General features: G+C 53.2%; 1 protein-coding gene and 1 long non-coding RNA gene across 16 annotated transcripts in view; one reads left to right on the forward strand and one right to left on the reverse strand.

Moving 5' to 3' along the window:
• PLEC (plectin) overlaps positions 1-8,092 on the forward strand; it is a 162,558-nt gene extending 154,466 nt beyond the window's left edge. For 13 of the 15 annotated variants that reach the window (XM_050939269.1, XM_050939270.1, XM_050939268.1 and 10 more), the window contains 3 exons: positions 197-7,210; positions 7,779-7,880; positions 7,996-8,089. In XM_050939269.1, coding sequence (XP_050795226.1) covers positions 197-6,532 — 6,336 coding nt within the window. In that variant the 3' untranslated portion in view covers positions 6,533-7,210; positions 7,779-7,880; positions 7,996-8,089. Of the gene's footprint in view, positions 1-196; positions 7,211-7,778; positions 7,881-7,995 lie in introns of all 15 variants that reach the window. The other 2 variants (XM_050939279.1, XM_050939266.1) reach the window with 1 other exon arrangement.
• Positions 1-16,872, reverse strand: part of LOC127044516 (uncharacterized) — a 109,857-nt gene extending 92,985 nt beyond the window's left edge. Inside the window, exon 1 of the long non-coding RNA XR_007772520.1 lies at positions 16,750-16,872. This is a non-coding gene — a long non-coding RNA (uncharacterized LOC127044516). The remainder of the gene's footprint in view (positions 1-16,749) is intronic.
• Positions 16,873-19,397: the final 2,525 nt, after the last annotated feature.

A 19,397-nucleotide genomic window follows, 5' to 3' on the forward strand; every position in this document is an offset into this window, starting at 1 on the left:
GGGGCCCGACCCGTGTGCCTACTAATATAAGCCCAAGGTACTAGCCTGTAATACGACTTGCTGCTACACCACAAGCGTTTTCCTGCTAGCGCCCTCACGCTAATGGTTATCCCGGTTTGCACCAGGTTTTTGTGGTCTCTATTTGGGGTTAAGTGGGTTTTGGTCTAAGAGATGTTTCTTTGTTTCCCTGCTCCAGATACAGACGGCTCAGCAGGAGCAGCTCCGTCAGGAGACTCAGATACTCCAGCAGAGCTTCTTAACGGAGAAGGATAGCCTGCTTCAGAAAGAGAGGTTCATTGAGGAAGAGAAAGCTAAGCTGGAGAAACTCTTCAAAGATGAGATGAACAAAGCTGAGAACCTGAAGGCAGAGCAGGAGCGGCAGCAGAAGCAGATGGAGCAGGAGAAACAGCAGCTGAAGGCCACCTTGGACGATGCAAAGAAGAAGCAGAAAGAGGCGGAGAAAAATGTCCAGCGTAAGCAGGAGGAGCTGCAGCAGCTGGAAAAGCAGCGGCAGCAGCAAGAGAAACTCCTTGCAGAGGAAAACCAGAAGCTAAGGGAGAAACTGGAACAGCTACAAGAGGAGCATAGGGCTGCGCTGGCCCAGACTCGAGAGATCATGATCCAAACAGACGACATTCCCGAAGATGCAGTGATTTTGCCTACCCAGCTGACTCCAACCAAAGCGGTGCCCAATGGCAGAGACGCCATGGATGGCCTGCCTCAGAACGGGGAGCCAGAGTTTGCGTTTGATGGCATCCGGCAGAAGGTGTCTGCAGAGAAGCTGGTTGAGGCTGGCATCCTGGGCAAAGAGATCTTAGACAAGTTGGTGAAAGGGACGGTGACTGTGACTGAGCTTGCGCAGAGGGATGACCTCAGGAAATACCTGCAGGGCCGGAGCAGCATCGCCGGCTTGCTCATTAAACCCACCAACGAGAAGATGAGCATCTACAAGGCCATGAAGAAACAGCTGCTGAGCCCAGGCACGGCACTCATCCTCCTGGAAGCACAAGCTGCCTCTGGCTTCATCATTGACCCAGTGAGAAGCAAGAGGCTCTCTGTAAATGAGGCTGTGAAAGAAGGAGTAATTGGACCAGAGCTGCACAATAAAATGCTGTCTGCCGAGAGGGCGGTGACTGGGTACAGAGACCCCTACACCGGAGACAAGATCTCCCTCTTCCAGGCTATGACAAAAGACCTCATTGTCCAAGACCACGGCATCCGCCTGCTGGAGGCCCAGATCGCCACTGGCGGCATCATCGACCCCGTGAACAGCCACCGCCTGCCCGTGGAAGCGGCCTACAAGCGGGGCTACTTCGATGAAGAGATGAACCAGACCCTGTCAGACCCCACAGATGACACCAAGGGCTTCTTCGACCCTAACACGCAGGAGAACCTGACCTACCTGCAGCTGATGGAGAGATGCTTGACTGACCGTGAGACTGGACTTCTCCTCTTGCCGCTCACCGACAGAGCAGCCAAAGGAGGGGACCTGGCCTACACAGATCAAGAGGCCAAAGATGTTTTCAAGAAGGCCACGGTGTCTGCCCCCTTTGGCACGTTCAAAGGAAAGACGGTGACCATCTGGGAGATCATCAACTCAGAATACTTTACCGAGGAGCAGAGGCGAGACCTGCTCCGGCAGTACAAGACTGGCAAGATCACCGTGGAGAAGATCATCAAGATCGTCATCACCGTAATGGAAGAGAGTGAGAAGAAGAGCCAGCTGTGCTTTGAAGGGCTCCGCGCGGCTGTCCCTGCCGCCGAGCTGCTGGAGAGCAAAATCATTGACAAAGATCTCTACAACCAGCTGCACCAGGGCAAGAAGTCTGTGAAGGACGTGGCTGATGCAGACGCCATAAAGAGGTATCTGAAGGGCACCGACACCATTGCTGGTGTCCTGGTGGAGTCGACTGGGCAGAAGTTCACGCTCTATGGCGCCCTGAAGAAAAACCTGCTGAAGCCAGAGGCTGCCCTGCCACTGCTGGAGGCCCAGGCAGGCACGGGGTACATCATCGATCCCGTTCGGAACGAGAAGCTCTCAGTGGACGAGGCAGTGAGAGCTGGGATTGTCGGGCCAGAGTTCCATGAGAAGCTGCTGTCTGCAGAGAAGGCTGTGACTGGCTACAAAGACCCGTACACCGGACAGACTGTCTCCCTGTTCCAAGCACTAAGGAAAGGCCTGATCCCCAGCGATACCGGGCTCCGCCTGCTGGACGTCCAGCTGGCCACCGGTGGCATAGTGGACCCTGTGAACAGCCACCGTCTGCCGCTCGAGGTTGCCTGTAAGCGGGGCTACTTCGACGAGGAGACAAACAAGGCCCTGTCCACTCCCAGCGATGACACCAAGGCCTTCTACGACCCCAACACTCAGGAGAACCTCACCTATGCCCAGCTGCAGAAGAGATGCCGACCGGACAAGCAGACCGGCCTCTACCTGCTGCCCCTCTCAGATCAGGCCATCCGGTCACAGCAGGAGGAGGTCTACAGTGACAGCCAGGCGAAGGAGTCCTTGGACAAGGCGACCCTGGAGGTGCCAGCTGGCAGCCTGAAGGGCAGGACAGTGACGATCTGGGAGCTCATCCACTCTGAGTATTTCACCGAGGAGCAAAGGAGGGAGCTGCTGCGACAGTACAAGACTGGCAAGGTCACCATTGAGAAGATCATCAAGATAATGATCACCATCATTGAGGAAACGGAGACCAAGAAGCAGGAGAAGCTGATGTTCAGTGGCCTCCGAGCCCCTGTGCCTGCTAGCGAGCTGCTGGAGTCTAGGGTCCTTAGCAAAGCCCAGTACGAGCAGCTCAAGGAAGGTAAGAAGTCAGTGAAAGACCTCTCTGAGACGGACTCTGTGAAAAGGTTCCTGCGGGGCAGCGACTGCATCGCTGGCATCTACATGGAAGACACGAAGGAGAAACTGAACCTCTACGAGGCCATGAAGAGAAACCTGCTGAGGCCAAGCACCGCTGTCACCCTGATGGAAGCTCAAGCAGCCAGTGGGTTCATGGTCGACCCCGAAAGGAACCAAAAACTGTGTGTCAACGATGCTGTGAAAGCTGGTCTCGTTGGGCCAGAGCTCCACGAGAAGCTGCTCTCTGCGGAGAAGGCCGTCACTGGGTACAGGGACCCCTACTCTGGGAACACCATCTCCCTCTTCGAAGCCATGAAGAAGGGGCTGATCCTCAAGGAGCACGGCATCCGCCTGCTGGAGGCCCAGGTGGCCACCGGCGGCATCATCGACCCCGTGCACAGTCACCGCCTCCCCGTGGAGGTAGCTTACAAGCGGGGCTACTTCGACGAAGAGATGAACCGGATCCTCTCTGACCCCAGCGACGACACCAAGGGCTTCTTCGACCCCAACACGCAGGAGAACCTCACCTACCTGCAGCTAAAGGAGAGGTGCATAGAGGACCCCGAGACCGGCCTGTACCTCCTGCCCCTGAAGCAGCCGGAGAAGCCCACCATGGTGGAGACGACCCACGTGTACACGGAGGCAGAGACCCGGAAAGCATTTGAGGAAACGCAGGTCAGCATCCCCGTGGGCAGCATGGCCGGTTCCTCCATGTCCCTGTGGGAGATCATGCAGTCAGACCTCATCCCCGAGGAGCAGCGGAAGCGGCTGATGGAGGAGTTCCGCTCTGGCCAGGTGACCAAGGAGCGCATGATCATCATCATCATTGAGATCATCGAGAAGACAGAGATCATCCGGCAGCAGGACCTAACCTCCTACGACTTTGTCCGGCGCCGGATTACTGCTGACGACCTCTATGAGGCCAGGATCATCTCCCTGGAGATATATAACCTGCTGAAGCAAGGCTCCAAGACCATCAGAGAGATCCTGGAGATGGAGACCATCTGGAAATACCTGTATGGAACTGGCTGCATAGCTGGCATCTACATCCCCTCCACCAAGCAAAAGCTCAGTGTCTATCAGGCCCTGAAGAAAGGGCTGATCAGTTCTGAGGTAGCCCGCTCCCTGCTGGAGGCCCAGGCTGCCACTGGCTTCATGATTGACCCCATAAAGAATGAGATGCTGACGGTAGACGAAGCTGTCAGGAAAGGAGTGGTGGGGCCGGAAATCCACGACCGGCTGCTGTCCGCAGAGAGAGCTGTGACTGGCTACAGGGACCCGTACAGTGAGCAGAAGATCTCGCTCTTCCAGGCCATGAAGAAGGATCTGATCCCTGCCGAGGAAGCCCTCCGGCTGCTGGATGCTCAGCTAGCCACTGGTGGCATCATCGACCCGTTCCTGGGGTTCCACCTGCCCCTGGAGGTTGCCTATCAGCGTGGCTTCTTCAGCAAGGAGACTTGCGACAGGCTGTCGGAGCCCAGCGAGGTCCGGAGCTATGTGGACCCCTCCACGGACGAGAAGCTCAGCTACCTGCAGCTGCTCAAGCGGTGCCGGAAGGATGAGAACAACGGCCAGCTGCTGCTGCCCCTGTGTGACACCAGGAAGCTGACCTTCCGGGGCCTGAGGAAGCAGATCAGCGTGGAGGAGCTGGTGCGCTCCCAGGTCATGGACGAAGCGACAGCCCAGCGCCTCCAAGAGGGCTTAACTTCCATCGAAGAAGTCTCCAAAAACCTGCAGAAGTTCCTGGAGGGCACCAGCTGCATCGCTGGTGTCTTCGTGGACTCCACCAAGGAACGGCTCTCCGTGTACCAAGCCATGAAGAAAGGCATCATCCGGCCTGGCACAGCTTTTGAGCTGCTGGAGGCCCAGGCAGCCACTGGGTACGTGATCGACCCCATCAAGGGCCTCAAGCTGACGGTGGAGGAGGCGGTGCGGATGGGCATAGTGGGCCCAGAGTTCAAGGACAAGCTCCTTTCAGCGGAGAGGGCGGTGACCGGTTACAAAGACCCCTACTCGGGCAAACTGATCTCTCTCTTCCAGGCCATGAAGAAGGGCCTGATCCTGAAAGATCATGGGATCCGTTTGCTAGAGGCCCAGATCGCCACAGGAGGCATTATCGATCCAGAGGAAAGCCATCGCCTGCCCGTGGAGATGGCTTACAAGCGGGGCCTGTTCGACGAGGAAATGAACGAGATCCTCCTGGACCCCAGCGACGACACCAAGGGCTTCTTTGATCCCAACACTGAGGAGAACCTGACCTACCTGCAGCTCATGGAGCGGTGCATCACCGACCCGGAGACCGGGCTGTGCCTGCTCCCTCTGAAGGAGAAGAAGCGGGAGAGAAAGACCTCGTCCAAGTCATCTGTCCGCAAGCGCAGAGTGGTGATCGTCGACCCAGAGACAGGGAAGGAGATGTCAGTTTATGAAGCCTACCGCAAAGGCCTCATTGACCACCAGACCTACCTGGAGCTCTCCGAGCAAGAGTGTGAGTGGGAAGAGATCACCATCTCCTCCTCGGACGGGGTGGTCAAGTCCATGATCATCGACAGGAGGTCCGGGCGACAGTACGACATTGACGACGCGATTGCAAAGGGCCTGATTGATCAGTCTGCCCTGGACCAGTATCGCTCCGGCACCCTGTCCATCACTGAGTTCGCAGACATGCTCTCTGGAAATGTGAGCGGCTTCCGATCGAGATCTTCTTCTGTTGGGTCCTCTTCCTCCTACCCTGTAAGCCCAGCCCCTGCAAGAGCTCAGCTGACATCCTGGAGTGACCCTGCTGAAGAGACCGGTCCGATTGCTGGGATCCTGGACACGGACACCCTGGAGAAAGTGTCCATCACGGAGGCCATGCACCGCAATCTCGTAGACAACATCACTGGACAGAGGCTGCTGGAGTCCCAGGCCTGCACCGGAGGCATCATCGACCCCAGCACTGGGGAGAAGTTCTCTGTTGCTGATGCAGTCAACAAGGGCCTGGTTGACAAAATCATGGTGGACAGGATCAACCTCGCTCAGAAGGCCTTCTATGGCTTTGAGGATCCGAGAACCAAGACGAAAATGTCAGCCGCCCAAGCCTTAAAGAAGGGCTGGCTGTACTATGAAGCCGGGCAGCGGTTCCTGGAGGTACAGTACCTGACGGGTGGGCTGATTGAGCCCGACGTGCCAGGCCGGGTCTCGCTCGATGATGCGCTGCAGAAAGGCACAATCGACACGCGCACAGCCCAAAAGCTGCGGGACGTGAACACCTACTCCAAGTATCTCACCTGCCCCAAAACGAAACTGAAGATCTCCTACAAGGATGCAATGGACAGAAGCATGGTTGAGGAGGGAACAGGCCTGCGCCTGCTGGAAGCTTCCTCCCAGTCCAGCAAAGGATACTACAGCCCCTACAACGTCAGTGGCTCTGGCTCCACCTCTGGCTCTAGATCGGGCTCCCGAACAGGATCTAGATCAGGCTCCAGGCGAGGGAGCATTGATGCCACTGGCTCCGGCTTCTCCATGACCTTCTCTTCCTCATCCTACTCTTCCTCCAGCTACGGACGCAGATACACATCAGGTCCCCAGAGCGACGTGGATGCCGCTGAACTCACACTCGCCTTGTCCAGCCTCAACGGGAGCTGTGGATGGGAAGCAAACAGGAAGCTTCCCAAACTGCAGAGGCCTCAGCTGACAGTGGCATAAAGTCCCCTCCCTGCTTGACCCGGCCCCCCCAAACACTTTCCCATTTATCCTGCTCTGCATGTGGTAAAGCTACTGGCTAATCATCCGATTATTATTTTTAAATCCCAATGTTCTTCCAAAGCAGTGCCTAAAGTTTAACCAAAAAGACAAGACTAATATATATTAATATATATGATTGTTGGGACAGTATTTGTATATTTAGTGATGAGAGAGAGAACACACCCCTCCAGCTCAGTAACCCAGGAGCTTGCTTCAGTTCGTACCATCTGCAGAGTAGCCAAAACCAGCCACTACCGAGCTGCTCCCACAGCCCGGCGGAACCTGCTGACAGTTTTGAGCCTAACTAGCTAGTGACTTTTTTATTAACTCTGCCAGCTTCATGCCATGCCACCCCCAGAGGAGGAGAGGATACCGTCCCCAGCTCCTAGACCTGCTGCCCTCCCCTATTCCCGTGAAAAGAGACTGTGACTGTGGACTGACCACACCGTCCCTCTCAGCGCTTTGGCGCAGGACAGCAACCTCTGCACACCAGCTCTGGAGCTGTTGCCTGGATCCTTTCTGCTGCCCTTTGGCAGGGCGGAGGAGAAGGCTGCTGTTTGCTACCTGCCTCCTCCCAAGAGCTGCTTAGCCTGCCTCCCAGAACCTCCCCGCAGCCGCTGTGGACTCAGCACTCAGACTGTAAGTGCATGCTGGGGCTGTGTCTGTGCTTTCACAGAGCCTGCTGCCATGGGGATGGATCTGCCTGCCTCTCTGCTCCACAGCTTCACCCCCCAAGAGGTTTTACTTTGCATCTGCGCCTCCTCCTCCAGCCTGCTTGTTCACTCTGACGCATTCCATCGTGCTTTGCTTGTCCGGGCCAAATAACCGGGGGAAACTTACATTGCCATGTGCTGCTGTTAGCCGGTGGCGATGTCTGCATGTGTCTGTCTATCTGTCTGTCTCTGTCTCTCGTCGTGTATCTGGGAAGTGCCCTGTACAAGGTTGATTTCTTAGAGTGAATCATTAGACTAATGAATTGACAGGTATTTATCAGAACCTCCCTGCCTGCCTGGCAACCTGGGCTGGCCCAGTGCCTTGACAAAGCAGCCCTGGTCTCTATGTGCACATGTGCACGCACGCAAGGTTTCTGCGCACAGGTCATAGAATCTCAGGGTTGGAAGGGACCTCAGGAGGCATTTAGTCATGCCAGCTGTGGAGGAAGCCCGCTAGACACACCCCTACCCTTTGCTAAATGGGCTTCTTGCAGAATGTCTGACCTTGGATCCAAAGCAAGAGGCTTGATAGCAGCTGCAAGTTTCAAGGTCTGCCTTGCTCGGAGGGGGTCGTAGTCCAGCACAGCAGCGTGGAGGTGCTGACTTTGTTAAAACTCCGGTTCTTACTTTTCTTTCTCACCTTGATTTCTTTCCCTCTTCATTTCTCTCCCATGTTTTCCCACCCGTAATGATGCTCTCTCTCTCTGTCAGACATCTTTTTCCAGTCCCACCAGAGAAGTCCCCCTGCTACTGGGAGAATTCCTTAGCTGGGTCTCTGACGTTAGCAAGTCCTGGATCAGTTCCCAGGGAGCCCCGGACTCAGCAGCTCCTCGGCTGTACTCCTCCACACAGGTAACTTCAACCTCTTTTGAGTCTCTGCATTTGGAGCCTGGACTTCTGCAAATCTAGGGCTGGAAACTGTTCCCCAGACTTCGGAGTACTGGAGTGTTGACATGCATTGGAGCAGTCTGAAGGTGGGCTGGTTCCACGCAAACTAGGTTGTGCCTGTTGCTTTGCTCTCAGGAGGGCTTGGGGTAGAGTAACCTGCAGTTCCACACTGAATCGGTTCTGAGCACCTGCAGCTCCCGTTGTCTGCAGTGACGTGAGCTCACCTATCGTGTAACCCATCAGTGGCTCACGGGGTCAGGTGTGTTTATGTAGTCTGAAGGGGCTAACGGAGAGAGGGTACTAGCTTGCCGGGGGAGGGCGAGAGATATGGACAGATAGGGTTTGGGTGAGCGAATCTGTGCAGCTTTCTTGGCTCTGTTTGATGGCGTCATCTCATGAACGAATCCTCCCATCTCATCCCATCCTTTTCTTTATTTTGTTCACTTTATTGTAGTGTTGCTGGATGTCCATTCCAACTGTCCTTCCCGCTGCCGAGGAGCCCGTACCCCAGTGTTGGGGGGAAGTGGGACAGCACTGAGGATTCCCCCTCCCTTTGCACTGGTCCAGCGGGCCTGGTCAGAGATTGTGGGGGGCAGCACCCCTCCAGGCGCCCGTGTCCTTCCCCGCGCAGCACTGGAAGCTGATCCTCTGTCCCTGGACCTGTAGGCCGGGGCTCTGGAGAACTGCAGCCCAGCAGAGTGCTGGGGGGAGGATGTCTGCGCAGAGCCTGGGCTAGCGTTGCTGCCTGCTCACGCAAGCATGTGTGCCTAACGCAGGAACTGCACGGTGACCACTAGTCTGTCTCGCCCGCTCCCATTCTCAGCAGCCCCCCAGGGCTGAACGGTGCTCTGCCCTCTGTCTGCAGCAATAAGAGCCGTGAAGTCACCCTGGGGATCAGCCCTGGCTTGTGATGTCATTGGGGCTCCCCCCTTGGGCTGGCCCTGGCTTCTAGGGCCTTCAGCTCCAGTTCCCCAGACAAGGGCACCTGACTCCTTGCACTTGTATGGCCTTTCCCCTCCGCCATCACCAGCAGTGGGCAAAGAACGGCATGTGCCGTGGTCCAGCAGCGACCCCTCACGTGTGCGGATCCAAACCCATTTCTCCTCCTCCTCCTCCTCCCCCCTGCCACCCGCTGTCATTGGCTACATGGAAATCAAGGCATGTTATCCCTCAGCATTTGTCACTATATTATTCTCATTATCCAGTTTTTGCTTTTGCATGATGTACTAACGTGGGCGATTGTGTAACATATTCCAGCCTGAGCCGGGGTGCCCGGTCCCAGCTCCCTCCCCTTGGGACGCTGGGCTCCCCTGGCTCCCGCTTGTTTCTGTTCAGGGCAGCAGGGGCTGATTAACAAGCCAAATGCATCTCTCTTTTGGGGGGGCAAAACACTAAAACCTGACCTGTATATACCGTGAAGTGTTTGTAAAAGATGCAGTATGGACCCAGGCCCTCTCCGCAGGGAGGGCAGTAAAGGAGATTATCCGAAACCAGCCAGCAGCTCTGCGTGGTCTGTTCACAGCTTTCCCACTCTTGTGCCCAGGGATTCCACAGCCATGGCCTCGCCGGAACCCTTCCAGGGCAGAGCCCCAGCCAGCTCCGTCTGCTTCCACTCCCCTGGCCTCCCAAACACGGTTATACTCGAGTCTGGAGCAGGGTTCGTCCCAAAGAGCTGCCCCCACAGCCGTCTCTGATCCTCATATGGATCCCAGCACTGCAGTAGTGGAGAACCTCCCAATTCTCACCCACCCCAGGAGGCAGGGCAGAGCTGTTCTCCCATGGAACAGCTGGGAACCGAGCCACGGAGGCTAAGTACCTGGGCCAAGAGCACACACAAAGTCTGTGGCAGAGTGAACCCAGGTCTCCCAAGTCCTAGGCTCGCATCCCAGCTGCTCGGCTCAGCTGTATTGCCTGCAGAATATAGGTTCTTCTACAGAGGATGGGAGAGAAAAGCGGGGGGGGGGGGGGAAGGATTTCTTCAGTGGGGAGAAACCCAGATGTTTCCCCTGCTGCAATGTGTCCTGTTGCCTGCCTCGCTCTGGCTGCAGGCCCTTGTGAGTATTGGAGTCTGGGGCCACGGCCTGGTTTCCTGAGACATGGCTGAGGTGCAGAAAGCAAACTCCGCTAATACGCTGGTGCCCTGAAGGGCTGCTCTTCCTCCATCGCTGGAGCATGGGCTGGTCCCTTCTTGGTGCTCGGCCGCCTGTGCACAGGGGCTCTCACTTCCCGGGGGAGTGGACGTATGGTAACTAGTGACAGAGCTGGGTCTGTGCTGCTGGTGCTCGCCCTGCAGAGGCTGGGTTCTGGGCAGTAGCCATGGGAACAGGAGTGCTGAGAGCGAGGTACAGGAATACCGCATGCTCTTTAGAAGAGACCCAGGAAGGAGCTAAAATGGAGGCTGCAGCAGCAGCAAAGACAGGAGGTCAGACTAGATGATCGTATTGGTCCCTTCTGACCTATGAGTCTATGAGAATTCAGGCATCAGTCATACTTTGTCGGGCCCTTCATCTTTCCAAAGGGAATGAGGATGCTGCGGGCACTGTGCCCTCCCTAAATCCTCCTTGCGCCATGCACCCACCTGCAGCCGAGGTAACAAGGTGATGGGCACCTGGGTAATGGCCAAGCAAAGCTCTCACCTGTGTGACACACCCGTGGGGCCTGAAACGTGGGGCCACCCTCTTCAGCAGCAGCGGGATGTTTTCAACAGTGTCTGCAAGAACCAGCTCCTGCAGCATCACCTCCTCCCTACCCGGCCAGCACGAGCAGGCCTGCCCCCACTCAGCCCTCCGGCCCAAGGGAAGACCAGGTTCCTTTCTGCATCCCGCCTGGCTTGCGCTGGAGCCCGGATGGGGGCAGCAGCTTGGATGCCCGTTGTATGTGGAGTCCCTCCCTGTAACAAGATGAACCAAGGCTGCTTCTCTGCCCTAGCTGCTGGTCCCCTGTGCTGTTCCTGGGCCTGGAGTCAGGCCGGACCCCCAGCCTTCGACACTACGGTGAGGGGTGCGGGGGAAAACCTTTGGGGTAAGAGATTGGGACGTGGACTCAGGCCTGTGTCCTGTGGAGCAGGTGGGCCTGCTTCGTGAAGGGCAGAGAGTGAGCGAGCTGGGAGCAGGGCCGCTCCAGCCCATGCACTAGCAGCCAAGCTGTGGAGCAGGGCTCCCAGGCATGGGTCTGCCCTCTTCCAGCTGGGGCGGCAGCACTCCCAGGCCGCCCAGCCAGCCCTCAGGCTGCACCACCGGGATGCCATGCTGCATTGTCTCTTCTCCGCAGGCCTGAATCCACCCAGCACCCAGAAACCTCTCAGGGCTCAATTCCCCAGAGCAAGCCCGTGGTTTCCCCAGAAATTGAAATTAGGGGGGGTGTTCGAATTTACAGAGGGGGTGTCAGGTCCAATGAGAGATATAAAAGATATGAATAAAGTAAATGTTTTGTTAGGATTATGCAAATTTAACATAAGGAAAAGGCAGGTTCCACCAGAACACATAACAGATCTAGATTTCAAAAAAAAAAAATTTTTTTTTAAATGTATTTAATTTAAATTAACTTTTGAAAAGTAAGCTATCATGGGATAAGAGGGCAGTCCTCACATGGATCAGTAACTGGTTAAAAGATGGGAAACAAAGGGTAGGAGTAAATTATCAGTTTTCAGAATGGAGAGAGATAAATAGTGGTGTCCTTGAGGGGTTAGTACTGGGACCAATACTGTTCAACATATTCATCTGGAAAAATGGGTAAACAGTGAGGTGGCAAAATTTGCAGATGATACAAAACTATTCAAGATAGTTAAGTCCCAGGCAGACTGCGAAGAGCTACAAAGGGATCTCACAAAACTGGGTAACTGGGCAACAAAATGGCAAATTAAATTCAATGTTGATAAATGCAAAGTAATGCACATGGGAAAGCAATCTCAACTATACATACAAAATGATGGCATCTGAATTAGCTGTTAACACTCACGAAAGAGATCTTGGAGTCACTGTGGATAGTTCTCTGAAAACATCCACTCGATGTGCAGCAGCAGCCAAAAAAGCAAACAATGTTGGGAATCATTAAGAAAGGGAGAGATAATAAGACAGAAAATATCATGTTGCCTCTATATAAATCCATGGTACATGCCCACATCTTGAATACCGTGTGCAGATCTGGTCACCCATCCCAAAAAAGATATATTGGAATTGGAAAAGGTACAGAGATGGGCAACTGAAATGATCAGGGGTATGAAACAGGAGGAGAGACTAAAATGACTGGGAATTTTCAGCTTAGAAAAGAGACAACTAAGGGGGGATATGATAGAGGTCTATAAAATCTTGACTGGTGCGAAGAAAGTGAATAAGGAAATTTTATTTAATCCTTCACATAACAGAAGAACTAGCAGTCACCCAATGAAATTAATAGGCAGCTGGTTTTAAAAAAAAACAAAAGGAAGTACTTCTTCACCCAATATAAAGTCAACCCAGGGAATTCTTTGCCAGGGGATGCTGTGAAGACCAAAACTATAGCAGGATTATAAAAAGGACTAGATAAATTCCCGGAGAACAGGTCCATCTGTGGCTATTAGCCAGGATAGAGAGGGATGCAACACCATGCTCTGAGTGTCCCTAGCCTGTTTGCCAGAAGCTGGGAATGGGCAAGAGGGGATGGGCACTTGATGATTCCCTGTTCTGTTCATTCCCTCTGAAGCACCTGGCATTGGCCACTGTTATAAGACAGGATACTGGGCTATATAGACCGTTGATCTGACCCAGTATGACCATTCTTATGTAAAAATTAATTATAATAATAAAAATGTTTAGTACAGAAACTCCCCAATATAATGACCTCCCAAGATAGCAACGATGTGAGATAACAGCCTTGCAAATAATGCATTTTAAAAATCTTGGCCTACTAGGAAACATATTTATATAAGTTTCCATTCCCAGTCACAAATCTAGCATTCTGGAGGAAAGTCTCTAAAATATAGTCCGACAATCAAATGTTTATTTAACGTGCCCCTCACTTTTCCCTCCACCGCACTCCACTCACCGGTGTTCTCCTTGGTCAGTGGAGACTCAGAGTTCAGAAGTGCTTTCACTTGAGTTCAGCTCCCAGTGGGGGAGCCAGAAAGCACCTTGCTCGTTCCTCCAGCTGCTCACTGTTCACTCTGGCCATGGCTGTTCATTGTGCCACCGTTCACTCCACCACTCTGTTGCCAATGGCCCTGCACAGTCACCTTCAGCTGCCGGCTGCCACCTGCCCCTGTGACCTCTGCGAGTTGGTCTCTTGAGGTTCCACCAGCTCTCAGTGATTTCAGCTGAGCTCTCAGTGGGGGAACCTCGCTGCTAGTGCAGACTGGGCCGTCTCTTACACAAAAACACTGTCCCCACAGGAACACTGTCCCCACCACAGGACTAAGCACTTGGACCTGATTGTCAGTGATTTCCGCTGCAGTGGTCACTTAACAGAACAAGAGACTCTCTATGGAGCCTAATCAGCTCTGTCTTTAAACAGTGGATAGGGACAGGTTTCCCACCCTCTCTCTTGATGCCCTCAGTCAGCACAGGCTAAGTACAGTTCTACTGCCCTTTACTCATACAATAAGAACAACATTTCATTCCCCATTCCCCCCACATTCCAGTGGTTTGTAACCCAACCCCAGCCAAAATCTATCACTTGGACAACACAGCTCTGTTTGCTGGATACCTAGTAGATTATGTGTGAATGTAAATATAATCTGGCCCCACAGCCCCAGCTCATCACTAGCTGTCAGGGAGAGCTCATTTAGACTTTGCTTACAAATCATCATTTGAAATTCTTAGGTTGGCCAACATCACCGAAATGAATGCCCTGACATCATAAAAAACAGCTGTATAAGGAAGCAAGGAAGCTAGTCTATGTTCATACTTTTCAAATCTATTATTCTTTTTCAGATACACATTTTATCATACACTGTATAAACTCTTAAAGTGTGTATTAATGTTTCAGTTTAAATTCAGATTTCCAAACAGTCACTGAATTGGTATGTAACTAGCTCACAAAACTGGGGGGGGAGGGTGTTGGGGAAATTCAGGGGGGGTGTACACTGCCCCTGGGGGGGGGTGTAGGGAAATCACTGGAGCAACCCCTTGGAGCCGAAGGACAAACCTCCATGGCCCCTAAGGGCCCTACTGTACCCTTCCCCATCTGCCCTCCACCCCCACCCGAGAATCCCCTCTGGGGAATGGGTTTGGGCCTGGGGGAAGGGGCATTTAGCCCACAGTTCCCCCAACCCCAAGCCCCTTCTCAGAGCTCCCCTCAGCATCAGCCCACCCACACCTGCCCCACAAGACACCCCTCTGGGCCAAGCCCCCTTTCCCACCCTGGCCCTTCAGGGCCATCTCCCTGGGGACCCCCCACACCTTGGGCCGGACACGCAGCTCCACACCAAGAACTGCTGGGGCCAAACACTCCCCTCCAACCTCCCCCCAGTCTCATCACAGCCAAGACCTATTGCCCCCTCCCATACACAGAGAAACCCCTTGGGCCCAATTCTCACCTCCCTGTCCCCTCATGGCCAAGCTTCCCCTCCCCTCCTGAAACCCCTTGGGCCCAGCCCCTCATGAGTCCCCTCATGGCCAAACTGAACATAAGAATGGCCACGCTGGGTCAGAGCAAAGGTCCATCCAGCCCAGTATCCTGTCTGCCCACAGTGGCCAGTGCCAGGTGCCCCAGAGGGAATGAACAGAACAGGGAATCACCAAGTGATCCATCCCCTGTCGGCCATTCCCAGCTTCTGGCAGACAGGCCCAATCCTTCCCCCACACCCCATAAATCTCTGAGGGCCACACTCCACCCCTTGTCCACAGAGACACCCCTAGTGCCCAACTCTCCTCTCCCACATCCCCTCAGGCTCAGTCCCACCCACACCCCCGATTCCCCTCAGGGCCAAATGCCACCTCCCCATGCATAGAACCCCCTAAAGCCATTCCCCCCCAGACACCTCAGGGCCAAATGCCTCCTCCCCAAAAAACCCTCAGGGCCAAACTCCCCCCAGACACCAAGAACCCCTTCAACCAACCCCCCAACAAGAACAGCCAGCACCCCACTCCCACACCCCCAGACATTAGCCCACAGGAGGGCTCCGGTGCTGAAACCCCCCCAGCCGGGGGCGCCAGGCCAGTGCCCTCCCGAGGTTGCTGCCCGGCTCTTTACTAGGGGTTCCCTTTGGCTGCTGGGGGGTCTGTGCTCCCCTGATCCCCCCCCCCAGCCAGTGAAGCCCAGGGCAGGGCTGTGGCCAGCAGCACGGGGGCTCCTGGGAAGGATGCCAGGCCAGGGAAATGCAGGGCTATGGCGAGCAGGCAGCACACCCGCCAGGCTCTAGGGCCAGGGCCAATGGCCCCACGCCAGCTCAGTGCCGAGCAAGTGCCATGAAACACCAGGCTGAGGGGCCCCAGTGGGCACTAGGAGCCAGGCCAAGCCCCAGTCAGCAGCAATGGCCGCCCTGCCCCTTGTTGGGGAGTCGGGTCCCAGAACTCCCGCTAGTTCCCCATGCAGCCTGGCTCGGGGCTGCTCCCCCGTCAGTCGACAAGCCACTGCCAGTAAAGGGCTGAACCAGCGGGACTGCACTGATGGCCACCCCCACCTGCTGGCACGCAGCCCCCGACCAACAGCAGCACCGTGGTTCTGCGTCTCCCCATGAGCGCTCCTGGCCCTGGTACTGACCTGCAGCGCAGCGGGGCCAAGGGGCCCGAGCCCAGCTGCTTTGAGCTGTCCCAGAGGGTCAGTGCGGTACAGCGTGTGGGCGGGATGGGGACGGGTGCTGGATAACGGTGAGAGGCTGGCAGTGAAGGCGGGGTAAGAGGGGGGCTATGGGTGGTGGGAGGTGCCATCACCTCCATCTTGGCATGGAGACACCACACTCAGGCCTCGCCTGGTAAGGGAATGGCCTGACTTTTAAACCCAGCCCGACTGTTGCAAAGCCTGTGGGCACCTGGACACTAATGCCAGCGGCAGTGGGCTGGGAGGCAGGACGCTGGGGCGTTCCTGGCCTCTGCCCCGACTCACAGTCAATGAGAGCAGTGCTTACAACACCTGGGGGGTTGGGGATGTTTTGGGGCCCCACATTACCAGGAGGGGGCTGCTCTGGTGCTGGCAGGAGCTGAGCATGGGCATGTTTAGCGGGGCCCAGTGTTGTACAGACAAAACTACACAGGATCGTTTTAGGGGTCAAGACAAAGATATCACATTTATTATGATCTATAACTACTAGCAAATACCTTAATACTTATACACATACACCCCCCCACCCCCCGCCAAATGTTCTGCAGCTGCTGGATAGTTACCAGTCCCGAGTTCGTGGCTTGAGTTCACAGCTGGGGATTGGAGCTCATGGCAGCTAACTGGCCAGGAAAGCTGAGCAGGAGGAGGTGCTGGGTCTCTGTCGGGCACGCACCGATGCCCCTCGATGTTGATAGCAGAACCTTACCCAAAGTCTCTCATCTCACCCTTCTGTTTTATAAGCTTTTAGTTTGGATTCAAAGTCTATAGGTCTTGCTGTGTCACGCTGCCTCTGGGTTTGGATTGATCACCCATCAATTGCAGGCATGACTTTCAGCCTCGGACCTGGCTCTGATCTTCCTTCTGTTGTTCTGTTGTCCTTTTCTTTTTAGGGTGGATGCTTCTTACTTTGTTTAGGGCTGTTGTCTAGGTCTTCAGCCGTTGGTAATTGAACTTTATCTCATCAGGACAGGCTGGCGATGGAGGTTGATTCTATCCCCCATACATACCTCAGTCACACATCTAAACTAGACTATTAAAATTATAGCAGGGCTCGCAAAAATGAAGGCTGCAGCACAAACCTTCCACAAAATGGAGTAAGCATTTTAAAATGGGTTTTGAATTACAGTAGTGCACAGAAGTTACAATGTAGGCAAAATGGCAAGTGTAATGAAATGGTGAACAGAAGTTACAATGATACAGTGAATAACTAAAAACAATTTCATTCACATCAGTTCTACTTTGTCCCCCTTTTGACCCTTCAATCCAGGGGTATTGAATGGGTCACACTATGTAATTGTTTTAAGACTACATATTGGGAAACCATATGAGCTTGTGGTTTTAGCTTAAAGTCTAGCCTTTTCATCCAGCAGCACTTGCCACACATTATAATTAACATTAAACTTATCAGAATAAAGAAAACAACAATTGGATGTAACATAATTGTTAAAGTTGAAGACCAAGAGGGGGACCATCCCTTTAAAATATCATACCAATGGTGCATCATGATTTGTTCTGCTTGTGCAGATACTCTTAATATTTCAGATCCCTGATGTAAAACAGCCAAACTGCGTGTCTGAACCTGGGTCCGTGTGGTTTCAGTTAATTGGCTAATTTGTATATTTTCCTGTATTAGTTTGTACAGATTTGTCCAACTGAGCCCCAAAGTGAAGTTAAAGTCTAGAATATTACTGGTATCCAGTGTGTTAGTTCTTTTATCCTCATGAGTTGGGAAGTAATAGGTTAGGGTGGGAGTTTTTAACGTAGTTATATTATACATACACTGTTCTGCTGGCGGTTCTGAGATGTATTTGTCTTGCCATACAAGCTTCTCTAATCTAATGGCACAGACACAACTTTTCCTATCAAAATACACTCTTGTAGTACTGTTATATAGTTCATCCCAGTAACAAGTTGCCAAACTTTTATATTGTAAGGAGCAGGGCTCTTCTAATTTTGGTAAAGTAGGACATACCCATTGTTGTGCAGTCCACCTGGAACACAAGCGATGGTCTATGATTTCCCCTTGTTCGTTCAAATATGTTCCCACCAATCGAGGGGCCCACGGATGTCTGCCCTGGAGAACTGGGAGGGCTATGAAGGGCCACAGAGTAACTTTATATTTGTGGGGTTGGACCCCTATTACTTGTATAGTGATGTGTCCCATGAGGGTCAATGTGTGTCCATTCGATTCCAGGGCCTTGTACCATCCAGAAAGGTAAGGGAGGAAAAGTTATTTTCATGTTTTGTCAGCAGAGGAGTTAAGACTGTCATATCTTTAGCTCATACCCAGTTCATCTCCCTTTCTGGCAGCATAACAGCGAATATTTGTTGTTTGGAACACCACAAACCTAACGCCATTTTGTTCGTTATGTCCCTCGTGGTGGCATATTGAGCCCAGAATGCCTGGTTAACAAGTTCCCACGTCTGCCATTGCAAGTTCATTGTGTCTGCCCCAGTTTGTACCAATTCAGCGATCTGGTGCTCTTGCCCTTGTACAATAGTATGATGCAATGTTTCTACCATACTGGCCTTATTTTTCAGTGCTTCTAGATCTACTGAATTTAGAATTCCGGTCCCTGCTCCTATACCTCCTAACAAGGTATCTGTTCTCCCTCATCGCTGGCAAGGGAAGGGATGTTCTGGTTGTAAGGATTTGAACCACGCTTCAAATAGGGGGGAGCTGTAGTGTGCACATTCTGGCCGAGTTAGAGTTAAATTATTCCTGGTCCAGTTTATTGAAAGGTGTAAGGTTACAATTAATGGCACCACTTGTGCCTCTATGGGAGGCTGCATCTTAAGCAAATGAGGACAGGGCACTTTTATGGGTTGTGAACCATTTAAAAACAGCACTGTTGTACTTCCTACTAATTTGGTTTCATTCACCCATACTGTTATTGTCCGAGTCTCTAGGGGTCCTGGTTTAAAGGGTGGGAATGTATGGTATCCAGGGAGGATGGGGTGACAATGATGATTGTGATCTATTATAGGCTGGGTAGGTGAGCTAACCTCAAATATACAATCATGGTCATAGGGTGTGATATTTACCCAGACATGTAATGTAAGTAGTTCAAAGGGTCCATGTAACGTATGGTTAGATATTGGTACAATTTGGATCTGGTTTCCAGTGGTAAAATTAAACCACTGGATCCCCCAATGTGCACTGGATGTTCCCAAGGTGAATAATTGTGCCAGGAATCCCCAAAATAGTAACATTTTTGTTATGTCCTTCAGTCCGTTTCCACCAGTGTTCTCCTGTAAACGCTTGCGCAGTTTGTGAGAGGGAAATAAAATTGTTGACTAGTTTATGATACCAGGATTCCGGCTGGAGGCAACCAGCTGAAACTCTCCAGATTCCTTATAAGGGATTCGGTGACAGTGATACCTAGAAGGGATGAAGCACATGCTATTAAGAAAACAGTTTGATCTGGGATACGTGGACTCATTTACGTTTACCATCTTTCTCAATGCGGTACCAGAGGGCTGAGATGGTC

This window comes from Gopherus flavomarginatus, chromosome 2, assembly GCF_025201925.1.
Source record: "Gopherus flavomarginatus isolate rGopFla2 chromosome 2, rGopFla2.mat.asm, whole genome shotgun sequence".
Taxonomy (NCBI): Eukaryota; Metazoa; Chordata; order Testudines; family Testudinidae; genus Gopherus; species Gopherus flavomarginatus.